The 25,601-nt window shown below is 39.4% G+C and overlaps 1 protein-coding gene across 1 annotated transcript in view; it reads right to left on the bottom strand.

Annotated features, from left to right (window-relative positions):
* The window catches only part of ADAM9 (ADAM metallopeptidase domain 9), a 136,191-nt gene that overhangs the window by 8,186 nt on the left and 102,404 nt on the right, over positions 1-25,601 (bottom strand). The window contains exons 17-20 of the mRNA XM_002720772.5: positions 19,622-19,702; positions 19,260-19,365; positions 13,584-13,725; positions 11,970-12,057 (exon numbers count right to left, since the gene is read on the bottom strand). Of these exons, the coding sequence (XP_002720818.1) occupies positions 11,970-12,057; positions 13,584-13,725; positions 19,260-19,365; positions 19,622-19,702 (417 nt within the window). The remainder of the gene's footprint in view (positions 1-11,969; positions 12,058-13,583; positions 13,726-19,259; positions 19,366-19,621; positions 19,703-25,601) is intronic.

The raw sequence follows: 25,601 nt of genomic DNA, 5'->3' as shown, positions 1-25,601 counted from the left end.
TTAATGGATTCAAAGGGAGACATAGACTCCAATACAATAATAATGAAAGATTTCGACAACCCACTTTCATCAATGGACAAATCAACTAGACAGAAAATCAACAAACAGAGCTAATCTAAAAATAGACCAAATGTGCATAGGGAGATTACTGATGCCATAAACAGGAGTGTCAATTTGTAAAGTCAACAACAGGAGTCACTGTGCACTTACTCCTCATGTAGGATCTCTGTCCTTAATGTGCTGTACATTGAGACTTAATGCTATAACGAGTACTCAAACAGTATATTTCACTTTGTGTTTCTATGGGGGTGCAAACTGTTGAAAGCTTTACTTAATGTATACTAAACTGATCTTCTGTTAAAAAAAAAAAAGAAGAAGAAGAAGAAGAAATTATCAATTCCCAACTTGACTCTCACTGGGATTAAACATGACAATAGGTCTGATCTGATTTCATCATCATTTAAAAAAAATCATCTATTATTTTTCACTTTATGTTTCTGTGTGGGAGCAAACTGTTGAAATCTTTACTTAATGTATGCTAAACTGATCTTCTGTATATAAAGAGAATCAAAAATGAATCCTCATGTGAATGGAAGGGGAGAGGGAGTGGGAAAGGGGAGGGTTGCGGGTGGGAGGGACTTTATGGGGGGGAAGCCATTGTAATCCATAAGCCGTACTTTGGAAATTTATATTCATTAAATAAAAGTTAAAAAAAAAAATAGACCAAATGGACCTAACTGATATCTACAGAACATTTCATTCCCACACTTGAAGAATACACATTCTTTTCATCAGTACATGAAATTTTCTCTAGGATAAACCATATGCTAGGCCATAAAGCAGATCTAGGCAAATTCAAAAAAAGAAATGAAACCATACTATGTATCTTTTCTGAGCACAGTGGAATGAACCTGGAAATTAACAACTCAAGAGTCACTAGAAAATATGCCAACACATGGAGACTGAACAACACACTACTGAATGAACAGTGGGTCACAGAACAAATCAAAAGGGAAATAAAAAAAATTCCTGGAAAAGAATAAAGATGACAACACAACATATCAAACTTGTGCAATACAGCATAACCAGTGTCAAAAGAACTTTACAGCAATTAGTGCCCACATCAAGAAATTGAAAAAGCATCAAATAAATGAGCTATCAATGCATCTCAAGGAATTAGAAAAAAACACAAACCAAACCCAAAATTAGTAGGAGTAAAGAAATAATTGAAATTAGAAAAGATATAAAAAAATTGAACACAAAAAAGATACAAAAGATCAGAGAAATGAAGAGTTGGTTCTTTGAAAAAAAAAAATAAACAAAATTGACTCAACAAACACCCTCCCCCCAAAAAAGAGGTAGAAGACTCCCAAATACAAAATCAGCCATGAAAAAGGAGATGCAACAACAGATAACATAGAAATAAAAACAAACATCAGGAATTACTACAAACAGCCAAGTTCCAACAAATTGGAAAAAATGGATAGACTCCTGGACACATACAATCTACTAAAGATGAGTCATGAAGACAGTGAAAACCTAAACATACCAAAACCCAAGATGGAGACTGAATCAGTAATAAAGACTTTCCTTACAGAGAAACATTCAGGACTAGAGAGCTTCAATACTGAATTCTACCAGACTTTTAAATAAGAACTAATTCTAATTCTTCCCAGACTATTTAAAATAACTGAAAAGTTGGCAATATTCCTAAACTCCTTCTATGAGGCCAGCATCACCTTCATTCAAAATCAAAAAGATATAACAAAGAAAGACAACTATAGACCAATATCCCTGATGAACATGGATGCAAAAATTCCCATGAAAATACTAGCTAATTGAATCATACAACACAGAAAGATGATTCCCCTGGAACAAGTGGGATTTATCACTAGTAAACAGCAATAGTTCAATATATGCAAATCAATAAATGTCATACATCACATTAATAAGTTAAAGGATAAAAATCATGTGATTATCTTAATAGATTCAAAGATAATTTGATAAAATACAACATCCTTCATGATGAAAACCTTAAGCAAATTAGGTACAGAAAGAATATTCTGTAACACAATCAAAGCAATATATTAACAAACCACAGCCAGCATCACATTGAGTGAGAAAAATTGGAAGCATTTCCAACAAGATTTGGAACTAGACAAGGATGACCACTGTCACCACTGCTATTCAATATAGTCCTGGAAGTTTTAGCCACAGCTTTTAGGTAAGAAAAACAAATCGGCCGGTGCCGTGGCTCACTTGGCTAATCCCCACCTGCGGCGCTGGCACCCCAGGTTCTAGTCCCGGTTGGGGTGCCAGATTCTGTCCCAGTTTCTCCTCTTCCAGTCCAGCTCTCTGCTGTGGCTCGGGAAGGCAGTGGAGGATGGCTCAGGTCCTTGGGCCCTGCACCCACATGGGAAACCAGGAGGAAGCACCTGGCTCCTGGCTTCGGATCGGCGCAGTGCGCCGGCCATAGCGGCCATTTGTGGGGTGAACCAACAGAAGGAAGACCTTTCTCTATCTCCCTCTCTCACTGTCTAACTTGTCTGTCAAAAAAAAATTTTTTTTTAAAAAGAAAAAGAAATAAAAGGAACACAAATTATAAAGGAGGAAGTAAAAATCTCCCTGTTTCCAGATGACATGATTCTAAATGTAGGGGAACCAAAAGACTCTACTAACAGACTACCGAAACTCATGAGAGTTTGGTAAAGTTTCAGGATATAAAATTAACACACAAAAATCAATAGCCTTTGTTTACACAGACAATGTCTGGCCAAGAAAGAACTTGTAAGATCAGTCCCATTCAGAACAGCTAAAAAAATTTAAAAAAAAAAAAAATTTAAATATCTTAGAATAACTTTAACCAAAGATGTGAAAGATCTCTACGATGAAAATTATAAAACAATAAAGAAAAAATAGAAGACAAAAAAATGGAAAAATCTTCCTTGCTCATGGTTTGGAAGAATTACTACCATGAAAATGTCCATACTACCCAAAGCAATTTATAGCTTCAATGTAACATAATCAAAATATCAACAACAGTTTTCCAGATCTAAAGAAAACAATGCTAAAATTCATATGGAATTTTATAAAATAAATAAATAAAAACTATTAGGACAAATTACAAAATATAATCTTACTATTCTGAGTATGTATAACACTTTTGAATTTTACTAGATCTTTACAACCAACATAAAAATGATTATCAATCTATGTTAATGGTATGTATTTCAAAAAGGTAGTCTGGGACAGCAATAACATAAGAATGGGATATAAAAAGTTTTTGATTATACTTGAAGTTATCAGTTTAAAATACATACTTGTAGCTTTAAGATGTTTCATGTAATTGCAATGGTAATCACAAAGAAAATACCAAAAGAATACGCACAAAGATAAATGACAATCAAAATGTATCACTATTGGGAAAAGCATTTGGCCTAGCAGTTGAAACCACTGGTTAAGACACCCACACCCCATAATGAAGTAGCTGGATTTAATATCTACCTCCTGTTCCTGCCTCACTTCCTGTTAATGAAGATCCAGGAAGGCAGCAGTGGTGGTCCAAGTACTTGGGTTCCTGTTAACCTCATGAAGATCTGGACTGAGCTCCTGGCTCCCAGTTTCTACATATCTCAATCCCAACCATTGTGAACATCTGGGAAATGAACCAGAATGTGGGAACTTGAGCTCTCTCATTCTCTCACTATTTCAACTTAATAATAATAAAAAAAACTTATTATTAAAAAAAATTAGACACAAAACAACAAAGAGAAGAAAGAAGGTCCAAAAAGCTACAAAACATTAAGAAATAACAAAATGGCAATAGTAAGCCCTTTCCTATCATGAATTAAGCTAAACATACCCATTTAAAGCAAATAAAAAAAGATATCAAGGATAGCAATACTCAACACCAGAAAAAAAAAACTGACATGAACTCTAGCAAAAGGCGGTGTGATATAACAATAAAGAGGTCAGATTGTGAGAAGGATACAGAAATTATGAACTCATCTGCCCAAATACTCAGGCAGTCTTTCTCACAGGGGAATCTAGTCAGCACAGACCAGCAACTCAGTAAAGAAAGCTCCCTGGAAAATTCACCGCTACTTTGTTTCAGAGAAGGAAACCACACTGTCCCCTCCCCCAACCCTCAAAGCATGGGACACAGCAAGGTGGCACCATCTTGAGTAAGGAGTCACTGTTGGAATCCATACTGTACTAGGAGACAGAGGTTCTTGCATATCTCCTTTGCAGAGACCCCATGAACACATTAAGTCTAGCAAGTTGACTGAAACTCAAAGTACCAACTGGGCCCAGCGGAGCAAAGGCAACCACAGCACCATAGCCCACACAGCACTTTACACCCCAGGGTACAGTGGAGGCAGGGCAGTTAGGATATCCAGTCCCTAGGATCCTAGAGGTAGGAGTTTATATCCCCTCTTATCTTAGGGATAAGTTTCTTCCCCCAGACTCCCCTTCCCCAGTCACTCAAAACATTGCTCATCGTTGCTGAAACCTGAGTGCACCACAATTGGGTCAGAGTTCTCATATATCTGCCCGGTCTACATATTGAGGCTCAGAGCTCCATCTGCACAAGGATGGTTTCTGCAGTAAGGTCTAAGTACACAATAATAAGTGTAGGGGCCAGTGCTGTGGCGTAGCAGGTAAAGCCGCCCCTGCAGTGCCAGCATCCCATAGGGGAACCGGTTCGAGTCCCAGCTGTTCCACTTTCAATCCAGCTCTCTGTTATGGCCTGGGAAAGCAGTAGAAGATGCCCCAGGTTCTTGGACCCCTGCACCTGTGTGGGAGACCTGAAAGAAGCTCCTGGCTCCTGGCTTCGGATCAGTGCAGCTCCAGCTGTTGCGACCATCTGGGGGAGTGAACCAGAGGATGGAAGACCTCTCTCTGCCTCTGCCTCTCTGTAACTCTTTCAAGTACACAAATAAAATCTTTTTAAAAAAGTGAAGTGTGTACATGCTCTAGACAGTGTGCACATTTGGGAGGGCAAACACACTTTGAACAGTGAACCAGCCAGCACCCAACACCAGCACAGCAAAGTGTCTACAGAATAAGCTCTACACTACAGGGATCCAGGTCCTCCCACTGACCAGAGTCAGAATTTCTATGCCCCACCCAGAAAGCTGCCTGGGCTTTCTGGTCCCACACAGTGTGCTACCTAAGGGCAAGCACTGCCCAGTGCAGCACACAGTACACTACTCAAGGCTTTAGCCTGGGCTGTCCATGCCACACCTGGCCAAGGGTACAAATCTGATGCTGGAGACCCAGGCCCAGACTTTCTGTATTCTGCCTAAGCTCAGCATGTATCTCAGGACTCCAGAGCTTCCCACAGAGGCTGCTAAGTTTCTATGCTGCTCCAATGCTAGTATGCTGTTTCTCCTTTGCAACTCTGGCCCGAGGTTTCTGCATTTCATCCCATGCAGCCCATGGAGGGTGGCCCACACCCCAACTCTCCTGTAGGACCTGCTCTCAACACCTGAGAAGATCCTAACTCCAGAACCTCCACTGGGTGAAGTCAATAGAACAATGTGACAGGAATTCCAGCAACCACACTGAACTACTGCTACCAGCAACTATAACCCACACGCCCCCCCCCCCAACACACACACACACAAAGGTATATAGAGACTACTACAGTGCCCAACCAGAGCTAAAGATAAAGTAGGCTATCAAACCAATATCTAAAGGCATATCTTCAGAAAAAAAGCCTTCAACAAAAACCATCATCCAAAAGTGAAAGAAACAAAATTTAACATAGAAACACAAAAAATATCAATAAACAAGGCAATATGATACCCCAAAAGACTGATAATGTATTAGTGTCAGAATAAAGAAACGGAGGGGCCGGCGCCATGGCTGACTTGGTTAATCCCCACCACTCACAGCTCTAGCGGAGGGAGAATTCCACAGTCACCCACTGACTTTAACTCCAGCCTGGGAAGCTGCCTGGGGTCTCTGTGACTGCTTGGCTCCACAGTCACCCACTGACTTTAACTCCAGCCTGGGAAGAGCTGCCTGGGGTCTCTGTGACTGCTTGGCTCCAAGAAGGAAGCCACAATGCCTCCCTCTCCTCCTCCACCACCACAGGTGCTAGACTCACAGCTGATAGTCATTCTGCTACCAGAATATATCATAGCCAGAGTGATGGAAATATGCAGGGTGGAGAACAGAACCCCTGCATTCTGTAACTGTGGGAATTTTGCACACAAATCCCGGAACTATGTTCTACATGATCCAGAGGGTTTCCCTCAGCTTCTTGGAGCTACCAAGAGCAGCAGACCATAAAAAACATCCAGTCCTCATGTGAGGAAGTCCACTCTGCATCTTCTAGCCCGTAGTACTGGCAACCTCAGGGGGAAAAACCCAAGCATCACCCTTGTATGCCCCTTAAGAACTGAGCAATATCATTTGTGCCTTGCAGAACAGGGACTGTTGATGCTAGTATTGGAGTAATTCTCACTCACAGGATCTGGAGTACTCTATCACTATTATTCTAATTCAGACAGGTGACTACCACTATCCCCAACACCTTACTCCAGCAATGGACGATCTGGGTAAAGACCCCACTGCACCTTGCAACACCAGCATGATAACAATATATACTGATTTCCTCAAACACACTGGAATCTACCCAGTGGACCTAAGGAAGAACCTGCCTGCTTTCTACCTCTCTGGTATATACCTGCCAGGACAAATCTCCTGTATACCTTGTAGTCACCCTGTAGGGTTGTAGTAGGATTCAGTTCACATCTCCAAAAACCTAGGACAAGTGCTGTTTAAGTCCTAGTACCAGTTGCATTCACCTAGCAAGACCAGAAGAAGGGTCCATTCACATCACAGAGTACTAAAATCAGTTTTTGGTTGGCCAATCCCACATATCACTCAGGCTTTCCAGTGGGACATAGAGACAGCCCCTTTGCCCTCCTCACATGAAGAACAAACCCCATTGTAGCTGACACCAAAGTCCCTGTGGACTGAAAAAACAAACCATCTATAGGAAACACACATTCACCTCAAAGTCACACTTCTACTCCTATGAACTACCGCAGACAAGACCATTGTGACACTTATAAACAAAGCTGACACTGATTAAAGCAAAAGAAACATCACTCAGAGGCTACACTTCTGAGCTCACCTTAAAACAAAGCCAAAGAAACAAGACAGGTTATATCGTCCATTATACCTAAACCATAAACTCTTTTCCAATGAAACCTGCACCATGAAGAAGGGACTATTACAGCAGATGCATAGACATCAATATAGGAACACAGGAGACATAAAGAAGCAAAGTAGCAGGATACTTCCAAAAGAACTCAATAATTTTCCAGAATTAGATCCTGATCTGAAAGAAAGCTATGAACTACCAGAGACAGAATTCAAAATAATTATTGTAAAGAAATTCAATGTGATCTAAAAGAATACAGATAGATAAAAGAAATGAATAAATCAATGAGTGACATGAATTTAAAAATTCAATAAGGAGATACAAATCATTAAAAGAGCCAAACAGAAATTTTGGAAATGAAATCTTAAACTAGTGAATTAAAAAACACTATTAAGACCTTTAGGAGCCGGTGCTGTGGCACAGTGCGTAAAGCCACCACCTGCAGTGTCGGCATCCCATATGGGTGCTGGTTCAAGTCCCAGCTGCTCTACTTCCAATCCAGCTCTCTGCTATGGCCTGGGAAAGCCGTAGAAGATGGCCCAAATCCTCGGGCCCCTGAACTTGTGTAGGAGACCCAGAAAAAGCTCCTGGCTCCTGGCTTCAGACCAGCGCAACTCCAGCTGTTGCAGCCAATTGGGCAGTGAACCATCGGATGGAAGACCTCTCTCTCTCTCTGCGTAACTCTTTCAAATAAATCAATAAATCTTAAAAAAAAAAAAAAAAAAAAAAAAAAAAAAAAAAAAAAAAAGGACCTTTAACAGTAGAATAGAACAAGTGAGGAAAGAATTTCTGACCTGGAGGTCATGACTTTTGAAATAACCCAATCAGACAAAAAGAAAAAGATAACAATGAAAAAAGTCTAAGTAAAATATGGAATACCATTAAATGACCAAATTTTTGTATTATTTGGATTCCTGAAGAAAAGAGAAGGAAAAGGGTGCAGAGAACCTGCTAAAAGGTTGAAATGTTCTGAGGTCTTGAAAGAGACAAAGACAACAGATACAGATACTCAAAGGACCCCAAGCAGACTCAACCAAAAAAGTTATTGTCCAATTCAGACTCTAGTCAAACTGTCAAAAAGTTAAAGCAAGGAGAAAATACTAAAGACAGTGAGATTTATCTCAGAGATGCAAAGGGTGATTTAACACTCACAAATCAATAAATGTTATAAATCAAATCAACAGAAAGAACACAAATCACATAGTCATCTCAATAAATACAAAAAAAGCATTTGGTAAGATTCAACACCACTTCATGATAGTAAAACAAAAAGCCTACATATCAGTTATAGAAGGAATATGCCTCAAAATCATAAAGGCTATTCATGACAAACCAACAGCCAATAACACAATGAATGGGAAAAAGCTGAGAGTTTGAAGCAAGACCCCCTACTTTACCTTCCATACAAAAATCAACTCAAAATGAATCATATACTTAAATATAAGACCTGAAACTATATGAGGAAAACATAGGAAGAACACTCCAAAACACTGGCTTAGGCAATCATCTTTTGGATAAGACCCCAAAGGCATAAGCAATAAATTAGATAAATGGGATTATGTCAAACTAAAAAAAAAGTCTGCATAGCAAAGGAAACAAAGTGAATACACAATCAATAGAGAGGAAGAAAATATTTGCAAACTATACATCTGATAAAGAAGGATTAATACCCAGAATATACAAGGAGCTCAAGAAATTCAACAAGGACAAAATAAACATCCACTTTAAAAATTAACATAGGATATGAATATTCATTTTTCAAAAGAAATACAGGGACAGGCATTGTGGGGCACTGAGTTAAGCCACTGCTTTCTTGCAATGCCTGCATCCCATATTATAGTGCCAATTTGTGTCCTGGCTCCCCTGCTTCCAATCCAGCTTCCCACTAATGCACCTAGGAAAGCAGTAGATAGTAGTCCGAACACTTGGGTCCCTGCCACCCACCTAAGAGGACTTCAGGATTCAGCATGGTCCAGCTCTGGCTGTTGCCAGGATTTCAGGAGTGAACCAGCAGGTGGAAGATCTGTGTGTGTGTGTGTGTGTGTGTGTCTGCCTCTCTCCCATCACTCTGCCTTTTAAATAAATAAATTATCTTTCAAAAAAGAAGAAATACAAATGGTGAATAAACACATCAAAAAATGATCAGGATCACAGCCATCAGCAAAATGCAAATAAAAACTACAAGAGGTATCATTTCACTCTAGTTAGAATGGGTATTACCAAAAAGTCAAAAAATACCAAATACTGGAAAGGATGTGGAGAAAAGGGAACCATAATGCATTGCTGGTGGGATGCAAATTAACACAGCCATTATGGAAAACAATGTGGAGGTTCCCTGAAAAACTAAAAATGGATCTAGGAAATCCACTGGCGAAATCCAGCTATCCGCAATTCTGGGAATATATCAAATGGAAATGAAGTCAGCATACGAAAGAGATAACCTGCACTACCAAGTTTATTACAGCCCAATACACAATAGCAAAGAAGTGGAATCAACCTAGATAACCATCAACTGGTGTGAATAAAGAAAATGTGACATACACACATGATGAAGTATTTTTCAGGCACAAAAAACATGAAATAGTGACATCTGCAACAAAATGGGTGGTACTGGAGATCATGACGCTAAGTTAAATGAATCAGATACAGACAAATACCTCACTTTCTCTCATATGTAGAAGTTTATGTGTGTATGTGTATATATAAAAACTTATTTCAAAATTAATATATGTCATATTATTTGGAATACAGATATTTATAAATGTCTTCACTGAATTGTACTCATAATATAATATACCTTTCATTCCTAACTTTGATTTGTCATGAATCATTATAAGACATTATTATATTTATCCCTGCTTTCAAGAAAAATGGTGTGTGTGTGGTAAAATTTTAAAAACTGTATTCATTGAACTCTTCTTCATACTTTTCTGTATTTGAATTATTTTAAATAAAAAATAAACGAGACACTGACATAAAAAGTATTCAACAAATGTAAATATCCTTCCATTATAAAAACTTTCAATAATTAGGTATATAAAGAATAAACCTCAACAAAATAAAGGCTGCATTTCACAAGCCCATGGTTAATATCATAATCAACAGTGAAAAACTGACAACTTTTCCTCTAATATAAATAATAAGCCTATTGTTGCTATTTCTATTCAACATAGTATGGGCAATTCTAACCAAAACAACTAGGCAAGAAAAAGCATCCAAACTATAAAGGAAAAAGGAAAAGTGTCCCTGTTGGTAGATCTTATATATAGAAAATTCTAAAGGCTCCACTCGAAAGTTTATAGAACTAATACATAAATTCAGTAAACTTGCAGGACAAAAAGTCAGTAGCACTTACACACTAAAACAAACTATCTTACAAAAAAATTCATTTTGAATAAATTTAACAAAGTAGCAAAAATAACAGTACACCACAAACTATAAAATATTGACAAAGGAAATTAAAGGAGACATAAAGAAATGAAAAGAAATCTCAAGTTAAAGGATTAGAAAGTTGATATTATTTTAAAAAGTCCATAATACCCAAAGAGATTTACATATTCAAGCAATATTCTTGAAATTCTTCATAAATCATCAAAATTCTTCATAAAACTAGGAAAAAAATCCTAAAATTCACTGGTGAGTACAAAAGCATAAATAGACAAACAGTAGTGTACCAAAATAAAAGCAAGGGAAAACAATCAAAAGAAGAAAGAGCTAATCTGTGGAAAGGGTTAAAATATTTACAAACCACACACATCAATAAGGAGTTGGTATCCAAAATACACAAAAAATATAAATAACTTGGAGCTGGCGCTGTGGCACAGTAAGTTAATCTTCCACCTGAACCGCTGGCATCCCATATTGGGCGCTGGTTCTAGTCCCGGCTGCTTCTCATCTGATCCAGCTCTCTGCCACGGCCTGGGAAAGCAGTAGAAGATGACCCAAGTGCTTGGGCCCCTGCATCCCTGTGGGAGACTCAGAAGAAGCTCCTGGCTCCAGATCAACCCAGTTCTGGCCATTGTGACCATCTGGGGAGTAAACCAGCAGATGGAAAACCTTTCTCCCTATCTCTCCCACTCACTGTCCATAACCCTACCTCTCAATTAAAAATAAAAAAAGGAAAGAATATAAGTAAATCAATTATCAACCCCCCACACACACACAAATAAATCAATGAAAAACAGGCAAAAGACCAAAATAGACACATGCATGGCCAACAAGTATATGAAAAAAAGGCTCAACATCCCTAATCATCAGGGAAATGCAAATCAAAACCACAATGAACAATCACTTCAGCTGTGTAAAATATCAAATAAAACATTGTAAAAGTTTACAAGTGGAAAATCATATATATTACATAGGAATCCACGTGTATCAGTTAAATTATATCACTATGCTGATCATCCCTAATACATTCTCAGAAACAGCGACGATTAGTCCTAATGCTGAGATGATTAGATCTGTCCAGAAACTCAACACCAAGTCATTAAGAACAAGCCCTAGTGAAACAAGGTATTAAAAACAAAGACAAGTGAACATAGGGCAAAAACAGTGGTATCATAGATCCTGTATCATTTCCCAATATTGTTTCAAGGTACGTTGTTCTTAATTTCCAGATTTCTATTCCCATATGTTCTGAGCCAGGGACTCTGCTAGAATTCCTTCAACACAGGGACCACCTAGAACAATGCTGAAATCCAATGTTCAATATTTCTATCTATTTGTATATAACTCTAATTTTTAATCCTCAAACATAATAAATAATACGAACTTTCCATTTTAAACTTACAACTTCTCTAGGAGCCGTCACTGGAGATACATGCCGAGGAACACTCACTGGCTGTCTAGAAACATTTGCTTGATTTTTGCCATCTGATCTGAAAGATACAACAACCTTTGGGTTAAAATAATATTAAAACATTTACACATGATTTATTACACATATTGAAAAATAAAGTCAGTAATGGTGGTGATAATGATCACAATGAAAGCTGAAACCTACAACATTTCTACTAGCTTTCCACATCTAACCCTCACAATATGAAAAAGTATTAACCACAGTTTATGTTGCTCCCCCTCTTCGTGGAGGAACGACACTAAACCCTGCCTAGGCTTCCTATCCGAGTCACGGCACCATTATGTCGCTCCCCCTCTTCGTGGAGGAACGACACAGGACCCTGCGCTGTTCTTTTGTCTGCTCGGCCCTTCCCGGGTTTGCTGCTGGTTCTTCCCGGGTTGGCTACCGACCCTTCCACCTCCGTGGAAGGGCGGTTCCCCCTGCCACTTTCCCCACTTCCGCGGGGGAGCGGCACACCGCCGGCCGGCTCTCTCGGGGGCTGCACAGGTGTTCCTTCAGATAGATGTTCCTGGTGCATGTTGTCTCTCTCCTCCTTTATAGTCCTCTTCCACCAATCCCAACTCTGCTACCCACATGCCGAGTACGCTGCTCTCCTCCAATCAGGAGCAGGTCCTACAGTTTATTGGTTGAACTGGAGGCAGCTGAGTAGAAGCTGTTTCTCCCTTCTCAGCGCCATATTGTGGGAGAGCAGATGCATAGAATAAGTCTTAGTTCCAGTAACTTAGTCTAGTCTGAGTTGCTCCCAGTTGCTCCCCACAGTTTATAATTAAATAAGTTAATTAAATAAATAAATTCAATAACTAAATAAATATAGAGTAAATAAATAAAATTCTAAGAAATAAAATTTGGTCAATTAGGATAGTGTTTCCTAATTTTTCTCATCAAATGTTCTTTTTGCCCGTTTTTCATCTATTTGAGAGGCAAGCAGAGAAAAAGACAGCAAGAGATCTTCCATTCTCTGGTGTACTCCCCAAATGCCCGCAACAGCCAGTTCTGTGCCAGATTAAAGCCAGGAGCCTGGAACTCCATCCATAGCTCTCATGTAGGTGGATTACCTGCTGCTTCCCAAAATGCATTAACAGGAAGCTAGATGAGAACTCAAACTGGCACATCAATGCAGGATGGGAGAGTCTCAAATGCCATGCCACAAACCTACCTCAAAATTTATTTTTTAAAAGCTTAAAATTCACAAAATCTGTTTTCAAAACTGAGAATTTAAAAACTGTCCTGTATGAGAACTGATACAGGAAATAAAGACAAGAAAATTTTCAACATTTACTTATCTTATCTCATATTTCAGTCTCTAATTAGGAATCACAAATCACATCTCAGAAATCAACATTAAGCAAAATTAGTTCTGGAGGCCCTTTTCAGCAGACAGGCTGATTCCCCTCCCTGTGAAAATGCTTAGCCACCATTACCCTTTAAAACATACTAACCAACTCAAAAGAATAGTGCCCCATTTCTAAGACTGACAATCCCCATGATACATCCATCATCACTAAAACGTTAAATTATTAATGTAGATTTAAAACATCTATCTACTCATATGTTTGTGATCTCTTCTTTCTGAAGTAGCTTCTCCACAGTTGATCTCTCTTAATGAAGACAAAAGCAGCCAATCCAATGAGGGGAACAATGAGGAAGAAGAACACCAGGAGTCCATCCCTCAGAGCAGTATTCTTTTCTAGAGAGATGAAATGTGAAAGAATGGTCACCATACTAACTCATACTACCCAGAACATTCTGAGTAATTATAAATTTTCACATTATTCAATAAACTGATATAAACTGAATACACTGGGAAGTCTTCTCGTGCTTCATGCCTGACCACCCAATTTTTGCCTTTACAAAAATAACCATTTCATTAGCCTCTTGTATAATCTTATATTTTGCAAATTTAAGCAATACAGAAATGAATTTTTAACAGCAATCCCTCAAAATTGCATATGATAAACACTATTTGGCACATCACTTTTTTTTTCACCTATCTATATATCTTTCAAAACCACAGAGGGCATACTCATTTTCTACACAAACTTCCAGAAGATATTCTGTAGTTTTAATTAGTACTCCACTAACAGATACTTCTATTTTTCAATCTTTCACTACTATAAAAAATATGGTATAATCCATAACTTTATACACATCATATCATACACAGTTATGATTACAGAACATGCCAAAGGCAGTACTGCTATATCAAAGGATGCAGGTGTTCATCATTTTTATAAGGTGTTATCAAATGGTCCTCCACTGTGATGGCTACAAGTTAGTACACCCTCAAACAATACATAAGAATTCCACACAGCCTCACTCACAGAGCCAAGCTGAAGGATTTTTGCCAACCTGGTAGCTGAAAAATTATTTATTATATAAATTCCATTTATATATTTTTGTTTAATACTATTGAGTTCAGCACCTTTTGTGTTTAAGGAAAAACAGTTATTTCTTTTTCTCAGCTCAGTTCTTTCACTATTATTCTATTAGACATTTGATTTTGTTGTTCTTAGATCCTAAAAACTCCATATGCTATGGAGATGAGCTTTGTCTGTGATATGAGTTGGAAATATTTTCCCATTTTGTCATTTGTTTTAATGGTATTACACTTTCTTCTGTGCAGCAGTTTATTATCTTTTATAGTTGAAGTTATCAATCTTATTTTTATGTCTCCTGGATTTTAAGTATCATTATAACTTTTGAAAATGTCATTAATTATCATTAATCTTATCTGTTTTGTGTTCTTTAGAGAAATAAAGAAATGATAAACTAAAATTTTCCTCATAATTCAGTTTGTAGAAGGACCAGAAATTTCTAATACAAGTATAAAATTATATGACACATTCAATTTAAAAAAAAAACACACAAAAAATTATGGCATTTCATAATTACTAATAGGTAGATAAATTTAAATTCAGGTACCCAACATAAAAATGGTAAGATTGTATTGAAACTGGTACCTTCAGGCTATGGGCAGCAATTCACCACAGTATTATTTGTTTGGAAATTTTATCAATAACCACAAATAGACTTATTATGCCCTTCAACTAAATAAACTCATTATTGGCAATTTATCCTTCAACTGGACAAAAAAAATACATATTTGTTAACAGTGCATATCAAAAGTACAGAAACAACCCAAATGTTAAATAATTTAAAAACAGCTAAATCAAGTTACAGGACAGCAACCTGACAGAATACACAGTTATTAACAATCATAATTCTGACTTTCACATCTAGCCAAGATGTAGTAACAGATTTATCAACTAAACTAAAACAGCCAGACAAAATATATGAAACACCAGTTTTAAAGAATTAGCAATGACAGAACAAAAAACAATGACTCCCGTTAAACAGAAATTGAAATAAGGTGACTCTTAAATTGCCCCAGTTTACTGGTTAGAGAGAGTTAACAGACCTCAATGGGGAATGTGGAAACACAAGCAAAGCCAAGTTACTATCTTGGGTTGAAGAGATAGTGCAGAAGACAAAGTTGTTAGAGTTCACTGAGCAAAGTACCACAGGAAAGGAGCTACTTAGAATCTGAAGATCCATACAGGGTTACCCTCAAATAGTTAATTGATTACTGATCACTTTGTACATGGAGAGGATTTCAAGATGGCGGAATAGGGAAGGGTATACTGCTCTAGGCTAAGGGTAAATAATGTAAAAAAAGGGGGGGGCAGGGTTGCTAGTACATTCTCAGAGTAGAGTGAGGAGAGAGAAAATTGCAATGGAAATTCTACAGGAGGAAGAACACTGTGGAGCAGTGTGGAAGGTGCACACATGTCGCTCCCCCTCTTCGCGGAGGAATGACACAGGACCCTGCGCTGTTCTTTTGTCTGCTCGGCCCTTCCCGGGTTTGCTGCTGGTTCTTCCCAGATTGGCTACCGACCCTTCCACCTCTGTGGAAGGGCGGTTCCCTCTGCCACTTTCTCCACTTCCACGGGGGAGCGGCACACCGCCGGCCGGCTCTCTCGGGGGCTGCTCAGATGTTCCTCAGGTGTTCCTCTTAGATGTTCCTGCTGCATGTTGTCTCTCTCCTCCTTTATAGTCCTCTTCCACCAATCCCAACTCTGCTACCCACACGCCGAGTACACTGCTCTCCTCCAATCAGGAGCAGGATCAGCTCCTGCAGGTCATCACTCAAGTTGGCGAGAGACAGCTGCGTAGAAGCTGTTTACTCCTCTCCCAGCGCCATATTGTGGGAGAGCAGATGCATAGAATAAGTCTTAATTCCAGTAACTTAGTCTAGTCCGAGTTGCTCCCCACACACACATGCAACAGGAAAACGGAGTAAACACACAACCCCAGCAGCCGAGAGCCAGGTAAAACACCAGCCTGGGTGTGAGGGGAGATCAGCCTGCAGTAGCCTGGGCCACTGGCGATGTAGTTGCATGAGAGTGTGGCCTGAGTCTGGCCTGGAGTCCTAAGGAGGGTAGGGTTACCTGCTGACCCAGTCGGAAAAAAACAGAGTACGTTTCTCTCACCCTACTCCCCATGACAAAAGCACTCGGCAACTGGCTGAGGGTGGGTGCTGTTTCGGGCAGAAGCAGAAGCTGCAGAAACTGGCTGGGACAAAGATGCCACCTTCTCAGCAGTACCACATCACACACCTGGCAACCAGCACAGAGAAGGTAACATTCAGTCTGAGGCTCTCCTACATGTGTGTGATCCAGAGATTCCAGCAGAGGGAGAAATCCACGGTCTCCACTGACTCTCATTCTGTCTGGGAGGACTGAGAGGGGCTGGGCAGCCACGTATGACTGTGAGGTGCCCCAGCCCCTCAACACATCAGGCTCCCGGGCTCAAGTCACCTAGGTGGAGAACCCACAGGCAGCTGTCTCTGGAAATGTCTCTGCCTCTCTGCGGACGACTCAGGCTAGCAGAGCAAAGTGCAGCAATTGCTACCTGAGACATTGAGAGCCTTCTGTCACACTGCATATTAGCCCCACCTAGAGCACTGACCAGAGCTCCCTGGCCACACCATATGGGTGCTGGTTAATTTGCCAGCTGCTCCACTTCTGATTCAGCTCCTGCTAATGGCCTGGGAAGAACAGCAGAAAATGGCCCAAGTGCTTGGACCCTGCAAAACATGTGGGAGACTCAGATGGCTCCTGGTTTCACCCTGGCCAGCCCTGGTCATTGCAGCCATCTGGGGAGTAAAACAGTGGCTAGAAGATATATCTTTCTTTCTCTTTCTCTCTGTAACTCTTTCAAACAAATCAATCAATCTTTTAAAAAAGGAAAGAAAAGAAATATATTTGAAGAAATAATGGCTAAAAATTTTAACAGACAAAAAAAGCTCAAAAAATTACAGGCACATCCAGACACGTTACAATAAATTTCTAAAAGTCAGAAACAGGGTAAATCTTACAAAGAGAGAATAAAAGATAGATTACATAAAGACACTGAATACAAAGAAAAGAATTATAGTAGATTTTTCAGGGAAAACAATGCAAATCAGAAGACAATATAGGGATATCTTATTATAAGTGGGATGGTGGGGAGAAGGGACTGGTTCCTTATAATTCTTTACTCAGCTAAATTATCATTTAAGAAAGGCAAAGACTTCATCACAAATACAAAAGCCAAAAGTATTTCTCAATGGTAACCTGCCATTATAAAAAAAAAGTCAAAAGAAATCCTCTAAGCAGAAATTAAATGAATCTCAAAGAAATGAAGAACACTAGAAATTGTAACCATATGGTACGTAAAAATAATTTTAAATCTTTTAAAATGTTTTTAAATCTCTTTAACTGACCAAAGCAAAATAACCAGCTGTTAACTGTCAGGTCTATAACATATGTAGAAGTAAAATACATGACAACAAGAGCACAAAAGCCAGAAAATCAGAAATATATAGAAAGTCCTACAATATCACATGGGAGACTGTGATAGAAAAATATCACAATAGTATAAACTCAAACATATTACCAATCAAACTGAATTAAATGTAAATGTTCAAAATCCAAGGGGGCCACCGCCTACAGTACCAGCATCCCATATGGGTGTCAGTTCGAGTCCCGGCTGCTCCACTTCCGATCCAGCTCTCTGCTATGGCCTGTGATAGCAGCAGAAGATGGCCCAAGTCCTTGGGCCCCTGCACCAGCGTGGGAGACCCGGAAGTTCCTGGCTCCTAGCTTCAGATCAGCTCAACTCTGGCCATTGTAGTCATCTGGGGAGTGAACCAAAGGATGGAAGACCTCTCGCTCTGTCTCTCTCTTCTCTCTATCCCTCTCTCTCTCTCTCAATCTTTCTGGCTCTACCTCTCTCTGCAACTCTTTCCAATAAATTTTAAAAATCTTTTAAAAAGAAAGAAAGAAGGTATAAACAGAAGCCTGTATAGCTGCAATAATATGAAAATAATTTGGTATGAAGATCCACAGATAAAAGAGAGTAGTAGTCTATTAAAGCAAGTCAAGGAAGTTATAATATGTTTTATGTATAGTGATATGGACTGGAAAGGTAAGCTACGAGCAAATCATGCATTTAAGCCATGTTAAGGGTTTGAGAACTTCATTCTTTTTTTTTTTTTTTTTTTTTTTGACAGGCAGAGTGGACAATGAGAGAGACAGGGAGAAAGGTCTTCCTTTTCCATTGATTTACCCCGCAATGGCCGCTCCGGTGGCGCGCTGCGGCCAGCGCACCACGCCGATCCGAAGCTAGGAGCCAGGTGTTTCTCCTGGTCTCCTATGCAGGTGCAGGGCCCAAGGACTTGGGCCATCCTCCACTGCACTCCCTGGCCACAGCAGAGAGCTGGACTGGAAGAGGAGCAACGGGGACAGAATCCAGTGCCCCGACCGGGACTAGAACCTGGTGTGCCGGCATCGCAGGCAGAGGATTAGCCTAGTGAGCTGCGGCACCGGCGGAGAACTTCATTCTAATAGCAATGCAGAAACACAGAAATTAAAGCAGGACACGTACATAATCAAAACTGAACTCTTGAAGGAAAATACTGAAGCTCTGTAATATAACATGGAACACAGATGAGAGGAAGCAAAATGAGAAACACGGAGCCCAGACAAGAAGCTACTATGTAAGTCCACACAGAAGTTTAAAAAAAAAAAAATCAGAAACATTCATAAGGACTTTAGGACACAGAATAAACATAATTTAGTTTAACAACTGATGCAGTAAGTGGTTCAGAGATTCAAGGATACCCAATTGACGACTTGGGCCACCAGCAGATCACTCTAATTTTTTTTCCATATTACTTGCCATTGTATGTAGGTCCGCTGTCCACACTTCCTCCATATCCTTTAGTCTCACAATTTGGAGGAGCCCAGCCATTTTCACAGTGACAATTCTTATTGCTATTACATACCTTCAAAGCAATCAAAATACCACTTTTGTTAATTGTGAATGTTGTTCTGTATCATCAACTCAAGAAGGAAACCAGAAGAAAGAACTACACATACATGAATTCATAAGCATTCTCTACACGTGAAACACTGATCAAGAATCTAAACTCCCCAACATCTGAAACCCTAAAAAACCGGAAATTCTTACACAACCCTCATTAGGAATTCTTGCTATTCACCACTACTTCAAAGAACAAACCAAAGGAAAATAGTACCTACCCCATGTCCATGACATTTCTTCTGAACATCACAGTCATAATTTAGAACAGAAGCATTTACACACTGGAAATTTCTACAGACCTGAAAAAAAAAAAAAGAAAGAAAGAAACTAAGTGAAGTAAAGAAAAATTGAACACATTAACAAATACCCAGAAATAAAAATCTTGGTAAAGACTACTTCATTAAAGAATTCTTTCATAGTTTTAAGGAATGGGTGATTCCCATATCATATTTTAGATAATATTGAAAGGTAAGTGCAAATGATATAGATTCAATGATTAAAAAAAAAAAAACAAAAAAGATATAAGAGCTAAAAATAAAACTATAGTTTATCCTTGAATATGAATATACATCTGAAAATCCTAGACAAAATATTCACAAATGGATTTTTACAACTCAAAATTTACCAGACAAGTTGACTTCAGGGCTACAATACTCAACAATGTGAAATGCTCAGTTATATCTCTGATAAATTGTGATTATAAAAACAGATATAAAAAAACTGAAAAATTTGAAACACTTCAGTTTTTGAAGTCATTTTGAAAATAAGAATAAAGGGATACTTTGTCAACAAGACAAAACCTGTCTTCTAGTATCATGACTACAATAAAATAATAGAGGTGATTTTTATTGAAAGTACTATTTAAAATGAATCATTATTATTTCATGGTTCAGAAATTTTATTTCATGCAATGAGATATGAAGTTCTAAATATTGCCATCAGTGATTTAAAAGCATTATCTCAGAAAAATATTAAACTAAATTTGTAAAGGAATAATCTACAATTTATTGAAAAGACTTCCATTTCCTGGAAGTTGGTATCTCTGTGAAAAAATGCTCATCTGTGACAAATTAGAAAAAAGAATACTGGGGACGGGGGTTGTGTTACAGCAGGCTAAGCTGCTGCTCATCCCGTATGAGTATGGGTTCGAGTCCTGGCTCCACTTCTGATACAGCTCCCATTAATGCACCTTGGAAAATAACAAAAGATGACTCAAGTACTTAGACCACTGCAACCCACATAGGAGACCCAAATGGAGTTCACATATCCTAGCTTTGGCCTGGTGAAGCCCAGCCATTGCAGCTTTTTGGGGAGTGAATTAGCAGATGGGAAGACTTTCCTCTTTCTTTCTGTATATCTGCTTTCAAATAAATAAATAAATCTTTTAAAAAAATACTAATTTTTTAAAAGATTGTTGGGTGATAATTTACATTTTTATTAGGTAGCCAACTATACATGATCAGAATGTTTAAATGACCTACTGAAATGAAGAACAATTAGAAAACAAACATACCCATAAAATATCAATAGGTACCTTTACCCCTTTAAAAACACAATATTAAACATTTAAGGAGATACATGTTTACCCTCATTAGACATTATTGTGTATGCATGTATAGAAACATCACATGATACCCCATGAACATATACAATGTTTATGTGTCAGTTAACAATAAAACTAAAACAAAAAAGAATTTAAAAAATGTCAATACACACAAGTGTGAACAAAATTGTACTTGGAGAATCTCCATATTCTGCTTCTTCCAATAATTTTCAATTAATTTTTTAAAGATTTATTTATTTATTTTAAAGGCAGAGCCACAGAGAGGCAGAGGCAGAGGCATAGAGAGAGAGAGTGAGAGAGAGAGAGACATCTTTCATTTGCTGGTTCACTCCCCAAACAGCCGCAACAGCTGGAGCTGAGCCGATCCAAGGGCAGGAGCCAGAAGCCTCCTCCAAGTCTCCCAGGCAGGTGCAGGGGCCCAAGCACTTGGGCCATCCTCCACTGCCTTCCCAGGCCACAGCAGAGAACTGGATTGGAAGCAGAGCATCCAGGTCTCGAACTGGTGCCCACATGGGATGCTGGCACCACAGGCAGTGGCTCTACCCACTACACCACAGTGCCAGCCCCTCAATTAATTTTCAAATAAAAAATGCAAATAAGATTAATGTATTAATATCACACATATTTGCTTTTAAAAGAAGAAGAAAAGGATGTTCTGATTGGCAGTGTCTACTTTGAGGAACAAACAGAATCAAAGTGGAATAACACACTGATAAACCTCATGGAATGTATAACACTAGCACGCACCCACACCAACAACGACCAGCCACACACATTAGGAGAGCAGAGGAAGTAACAACAGGACTTCTACATAACTAGTTTCAGGATGCAAGTCTGAAACCAGAGCTGAACTACCTGTGACAATAAGAATGAAGGTGAAGAACTTTACTTTTTCACTTTCCCCCCACCCAATGATTGGTTTGTCCTCTAAAAAAAAAAATGTTGCACAAATATTTTTATTTATTTTTTTTTTTTTGACAGGCAGAGTGGACAGTGAGAGAGAGAGACAGAGAGAAAGGTCTTCCTTTAGCCGTTGGTTTAAAGAGTAGAGGTCTGGGGCAGCTGTTTGGCTCAAGAGTTAGGCTACCACTTGTGACATGCGCATCTCATACTGGAGTAGCAGTTCCAGTACAGGCTATTCCACTTCCAATCCAGCTTCCTGCTATTACACTTCCTTGGGAGGCAGCAGGTATTCTCTTCATGGACAACTTTTTGAAGGACTCAAGTACTTGAGTCCCTGCCACCCATGTGGGAGACTTGGATTAACTTTGGGCTCCTGGCTTCTGCCTGGCACTGCCCTGATGATTGCAGGCATTTGGACAGTGATTCAGCAGAAGAAAGATCTCTTTCCAATTCACACACACACTCACTCACTCACTCTCTCTCTCTCTGTCTCATGCAAATAAAATGAAAATAGTCAAATAAAAAAATTTACACTCCACGTCTGAAGTAGAACCAAATTGTCAGGCCATTCAAACATCCCACAGTCCAGTCTTTGGTAGAAGCCAGAAAGGACTGCCTTGAAAACTCTCAGAAATCAGGTGGTCATTTAGCACAATCATTAGGACACCACTAGGATGCCCTCATCCTTTATCAAAGTGCATATGTTTAAGTCCCAGCTCTGCTTCCAATTCTAGCTTCCTGCCAGTGCACATCCTAGAAGGCAGCAGGTGATGACTTAAGTGCCTGGGTCCCTGCCACCCATGGGGGAGATCAGATTGAGTTTCTGGCTCCTTACTTTGTCCTGGCCTAGTCCCAGTTGTTGTAGGCACTTGGAGAATGAACCAGCAGATAGAAGACCTTTCTGTGTCAGTCTGTCTCCGTCTCTCTCTCTCTCTAATAAAATTTTAAAAGTAAATAATTTTTTTAAAAATCTCAGCTATCTGTCTCATATACTAACCCAGAAGTTACAAGGTTAACAGTTATAGAAAACATGTGTGGGGCCAACGTTGTGGTGTAGTAAGTAAAGCTGCCGCCTGCAAAGAGACAATCCCATATGGCTCTGGTACGAGTCTCATCTGCTCCACTTCTAATCTACATCCCTGCTAAAAGGCCTGGGAAAAGCTGTGGAACATGACCCAAGTGCTTGAGCCCCTGCCATCCACATGGGAGATCTGGAAGAAGCTCCTGGCTCCTGGCTTTGGCCTGACCCAGCACATGGCCATCTGAGGAATGAAACAGAGGACAGAAAATCTCTGTCTCTCTCTCTCTCTCTCTCTTTCTGTTTCTCCCTCTTTCTTTGTAACTCTTTCAAATAAACAAATTATTAAAAAGGAAAACATGTGTTACATGGTCCTGTCAATGGGTCAGTTCAGTTCAAAGTGTGAAGTATGGGTGTATAAACTCAGCATCTGCTATCCCAGTGCATGAATATTGTTGGAATATTTTTTAAAAAGCTAATAAAATGCAAACAGACAACATGTCTTAAAAATATACTTAGATAAGAGAATACTTTTTCAAAAAGTTCGTGGAGAAAAGGAAATAAAAGATAAACTTATTCTGTTGGAAAAATAATTTGACATTCATGCATAGTTTTTCTATACTGCATATTTTCCATGAACTTTTTAGAGACCTCTTATCTAAGAAACCTCTCATATTAATAAGATTCCAGTATTTAAAGTCAATATTTACAACAACAACTACAAAAATGTTATGTAGTATTTGAAGTAATAGTGGCACATTCTACTTGGGAGAAATCAGTAAATGATATTTTTATTTTTGACATCTGTGAGGAAAAGTATTAATGTGTTTTATGACTATTAAGAAAACAATAGTAGAACAGAAAGAAAAAGATGTATAACTTAAAAAGCATACACATATGGAATCAGTATTGTGGCACAGCGGGTAAAACCACAGGCTGCAACACCGGCATCCCAAAAGGGCACGGGTTTGAGACCCAGCCACTGAACTTCTGATCCAACAACTTCCTGCTAGTGGACCTGGGAAAGCGGTAGACAATGGCCCAAGTGCTTGGACCCCTGCACTTGTAAGGAGACCTAGAAGAAGCTCTGAACTCCTGGTTTTGGCCTGGCACAGCCCTGGCTGTTGAAGCCATTAGGGGAGGGAACCACCAAATGGAAGATGGCTCTCTCTTTAACTCTCCCTCTCTTTGTAACTCTTTCAAATGAAAAAAAAAAAAAAAAAAAAACCTAAAAAAAAGCAAACACATGTGCACTTAGCACACAAATACCTAATCTGTGTAATACAGCAATAAAATAAAACATTAAAAAAGCATGTGAAACACCATTAAATAAGAACACAGAAATAAGATGAAAATTTTGAAAATTAAACTATACCAATAAAATCCAAAAGCCCAACAAAATTATACAATTACAAAGACATAGGAGAAAGTTTATATTACATTGGGATACAGAAAGTTTTTCTAAGCATGACATGAAGCCAAGATAAAACACATGATTGATATGATTTATTTATTTATTTTGACAGGCAGAGTGGACAGTGAGAGAGAGAGACACACAGAGAAAGGTCTTCCTTTACCGTTGGTTCACCCTCCAATAGCCGCCACGGCCGGCGCGCTGCGGCCAGTGCATCTCGCTGATCCGAAGGCAGGAGCCAGGTGCTTCTCCTGGTCTCCCATGGGGTGCAGGGCCCAAGCACTTGGGCCATCCTCTACTGCCTTCCTGGGCCCGGTTGTCACCTTGCACAGTAAGCTTCAGTCCTAAGCTCAGCCTGGCTGACTAGATGTCAGATGGCCAAATGGCCCAACCACAAGCGTCAGTCCCACCTTCCACCCTAACAGGATTCCTTGCTCTCACTTCCCTACCCTCTGCAAGGGTATAACAGGACCTGCGTCCCACACACATGTGTTCTTGACCTCTCTCTCTCTTGCGCTCTTGCCCTCTCCCTCCAGCCTGTCAGATTCTGCCCCCCTACCCCCAATAAACCCTTTCCCCTACTCAAGTGTTTAGTGTGTTTTATGGTGGCCTTACCATGGTAATAGTGTTTACCCTTAGAAAATGCGTTTGAAAAGAGGAAAAATGAGTAGGGCACCAGCAGGAGAACTTTATCTTTTGTTTTATACAATTTTTTGAAACTTTTTAACCATGAAAATGTCATAAACGATCTTCCTTTCCTAAAAAGATTTTCTCCAAAGGAAGAAAGAATTTAAGACTGAGATACAAAATTCACAAGACACACACTTAAAATGACACTGAAGAGAGGCAAAAAAAACTATGGGGTGGGGGGTGGGGGAGGCGGAGATTCCAAGATGGCTGAATAGGAAAAAGACATGCTGATTTTGACCACAGGAAGATAACAGAAGAAAAGAGGAGGAAGTGCATTCCCAGGGTTATCTATCTGTTCTATATCCCAGTGCATCTCCCAGTTGGAGAAGTCTGCAGTGGACGTTCTACAGAAAGAAGAGAGACAATATAAACACACAGCAGTGAGCAAGGACACCACCAATGACTAGTGCAGCTGGGGGCTGGAGGAGCCGCCAGCTTCTGAGAGAGGTCAGAACAGACTGCGGCACCCACGTCACCAATGATACTGCCTGAAAAAGAGCCCTGCAGACCACAGTGATTTTCAGTCTGGCCAGAAGCCCTAGTTGAGCCCCCTCAACTTTTTCCCCATGCCCTGATAAGGGCGTACCAGGACCAGCAGGGAGACAAAGG

This window comes from Oryctolagus cuniculus, chromosome 2, assembly GCF_964237555.1.
Source record: "Oryctolagus cuniculus chromosome 2, mOryCun1.1, whole genome shotgun sequence".
In the NCBI taxonomy this organism is placed as follows: Eukaryota; Metazoa; Chordata; class Mammalia; order Lagomorpha; family Leporidae; genus Oryctolagus; species Oryctolagus cuniculus.
The sequence above is the reverse complement of the archived record's forward strand: the minus strand, read 5'-3'. Positions and strand labels throughout refer to the sequence as shown.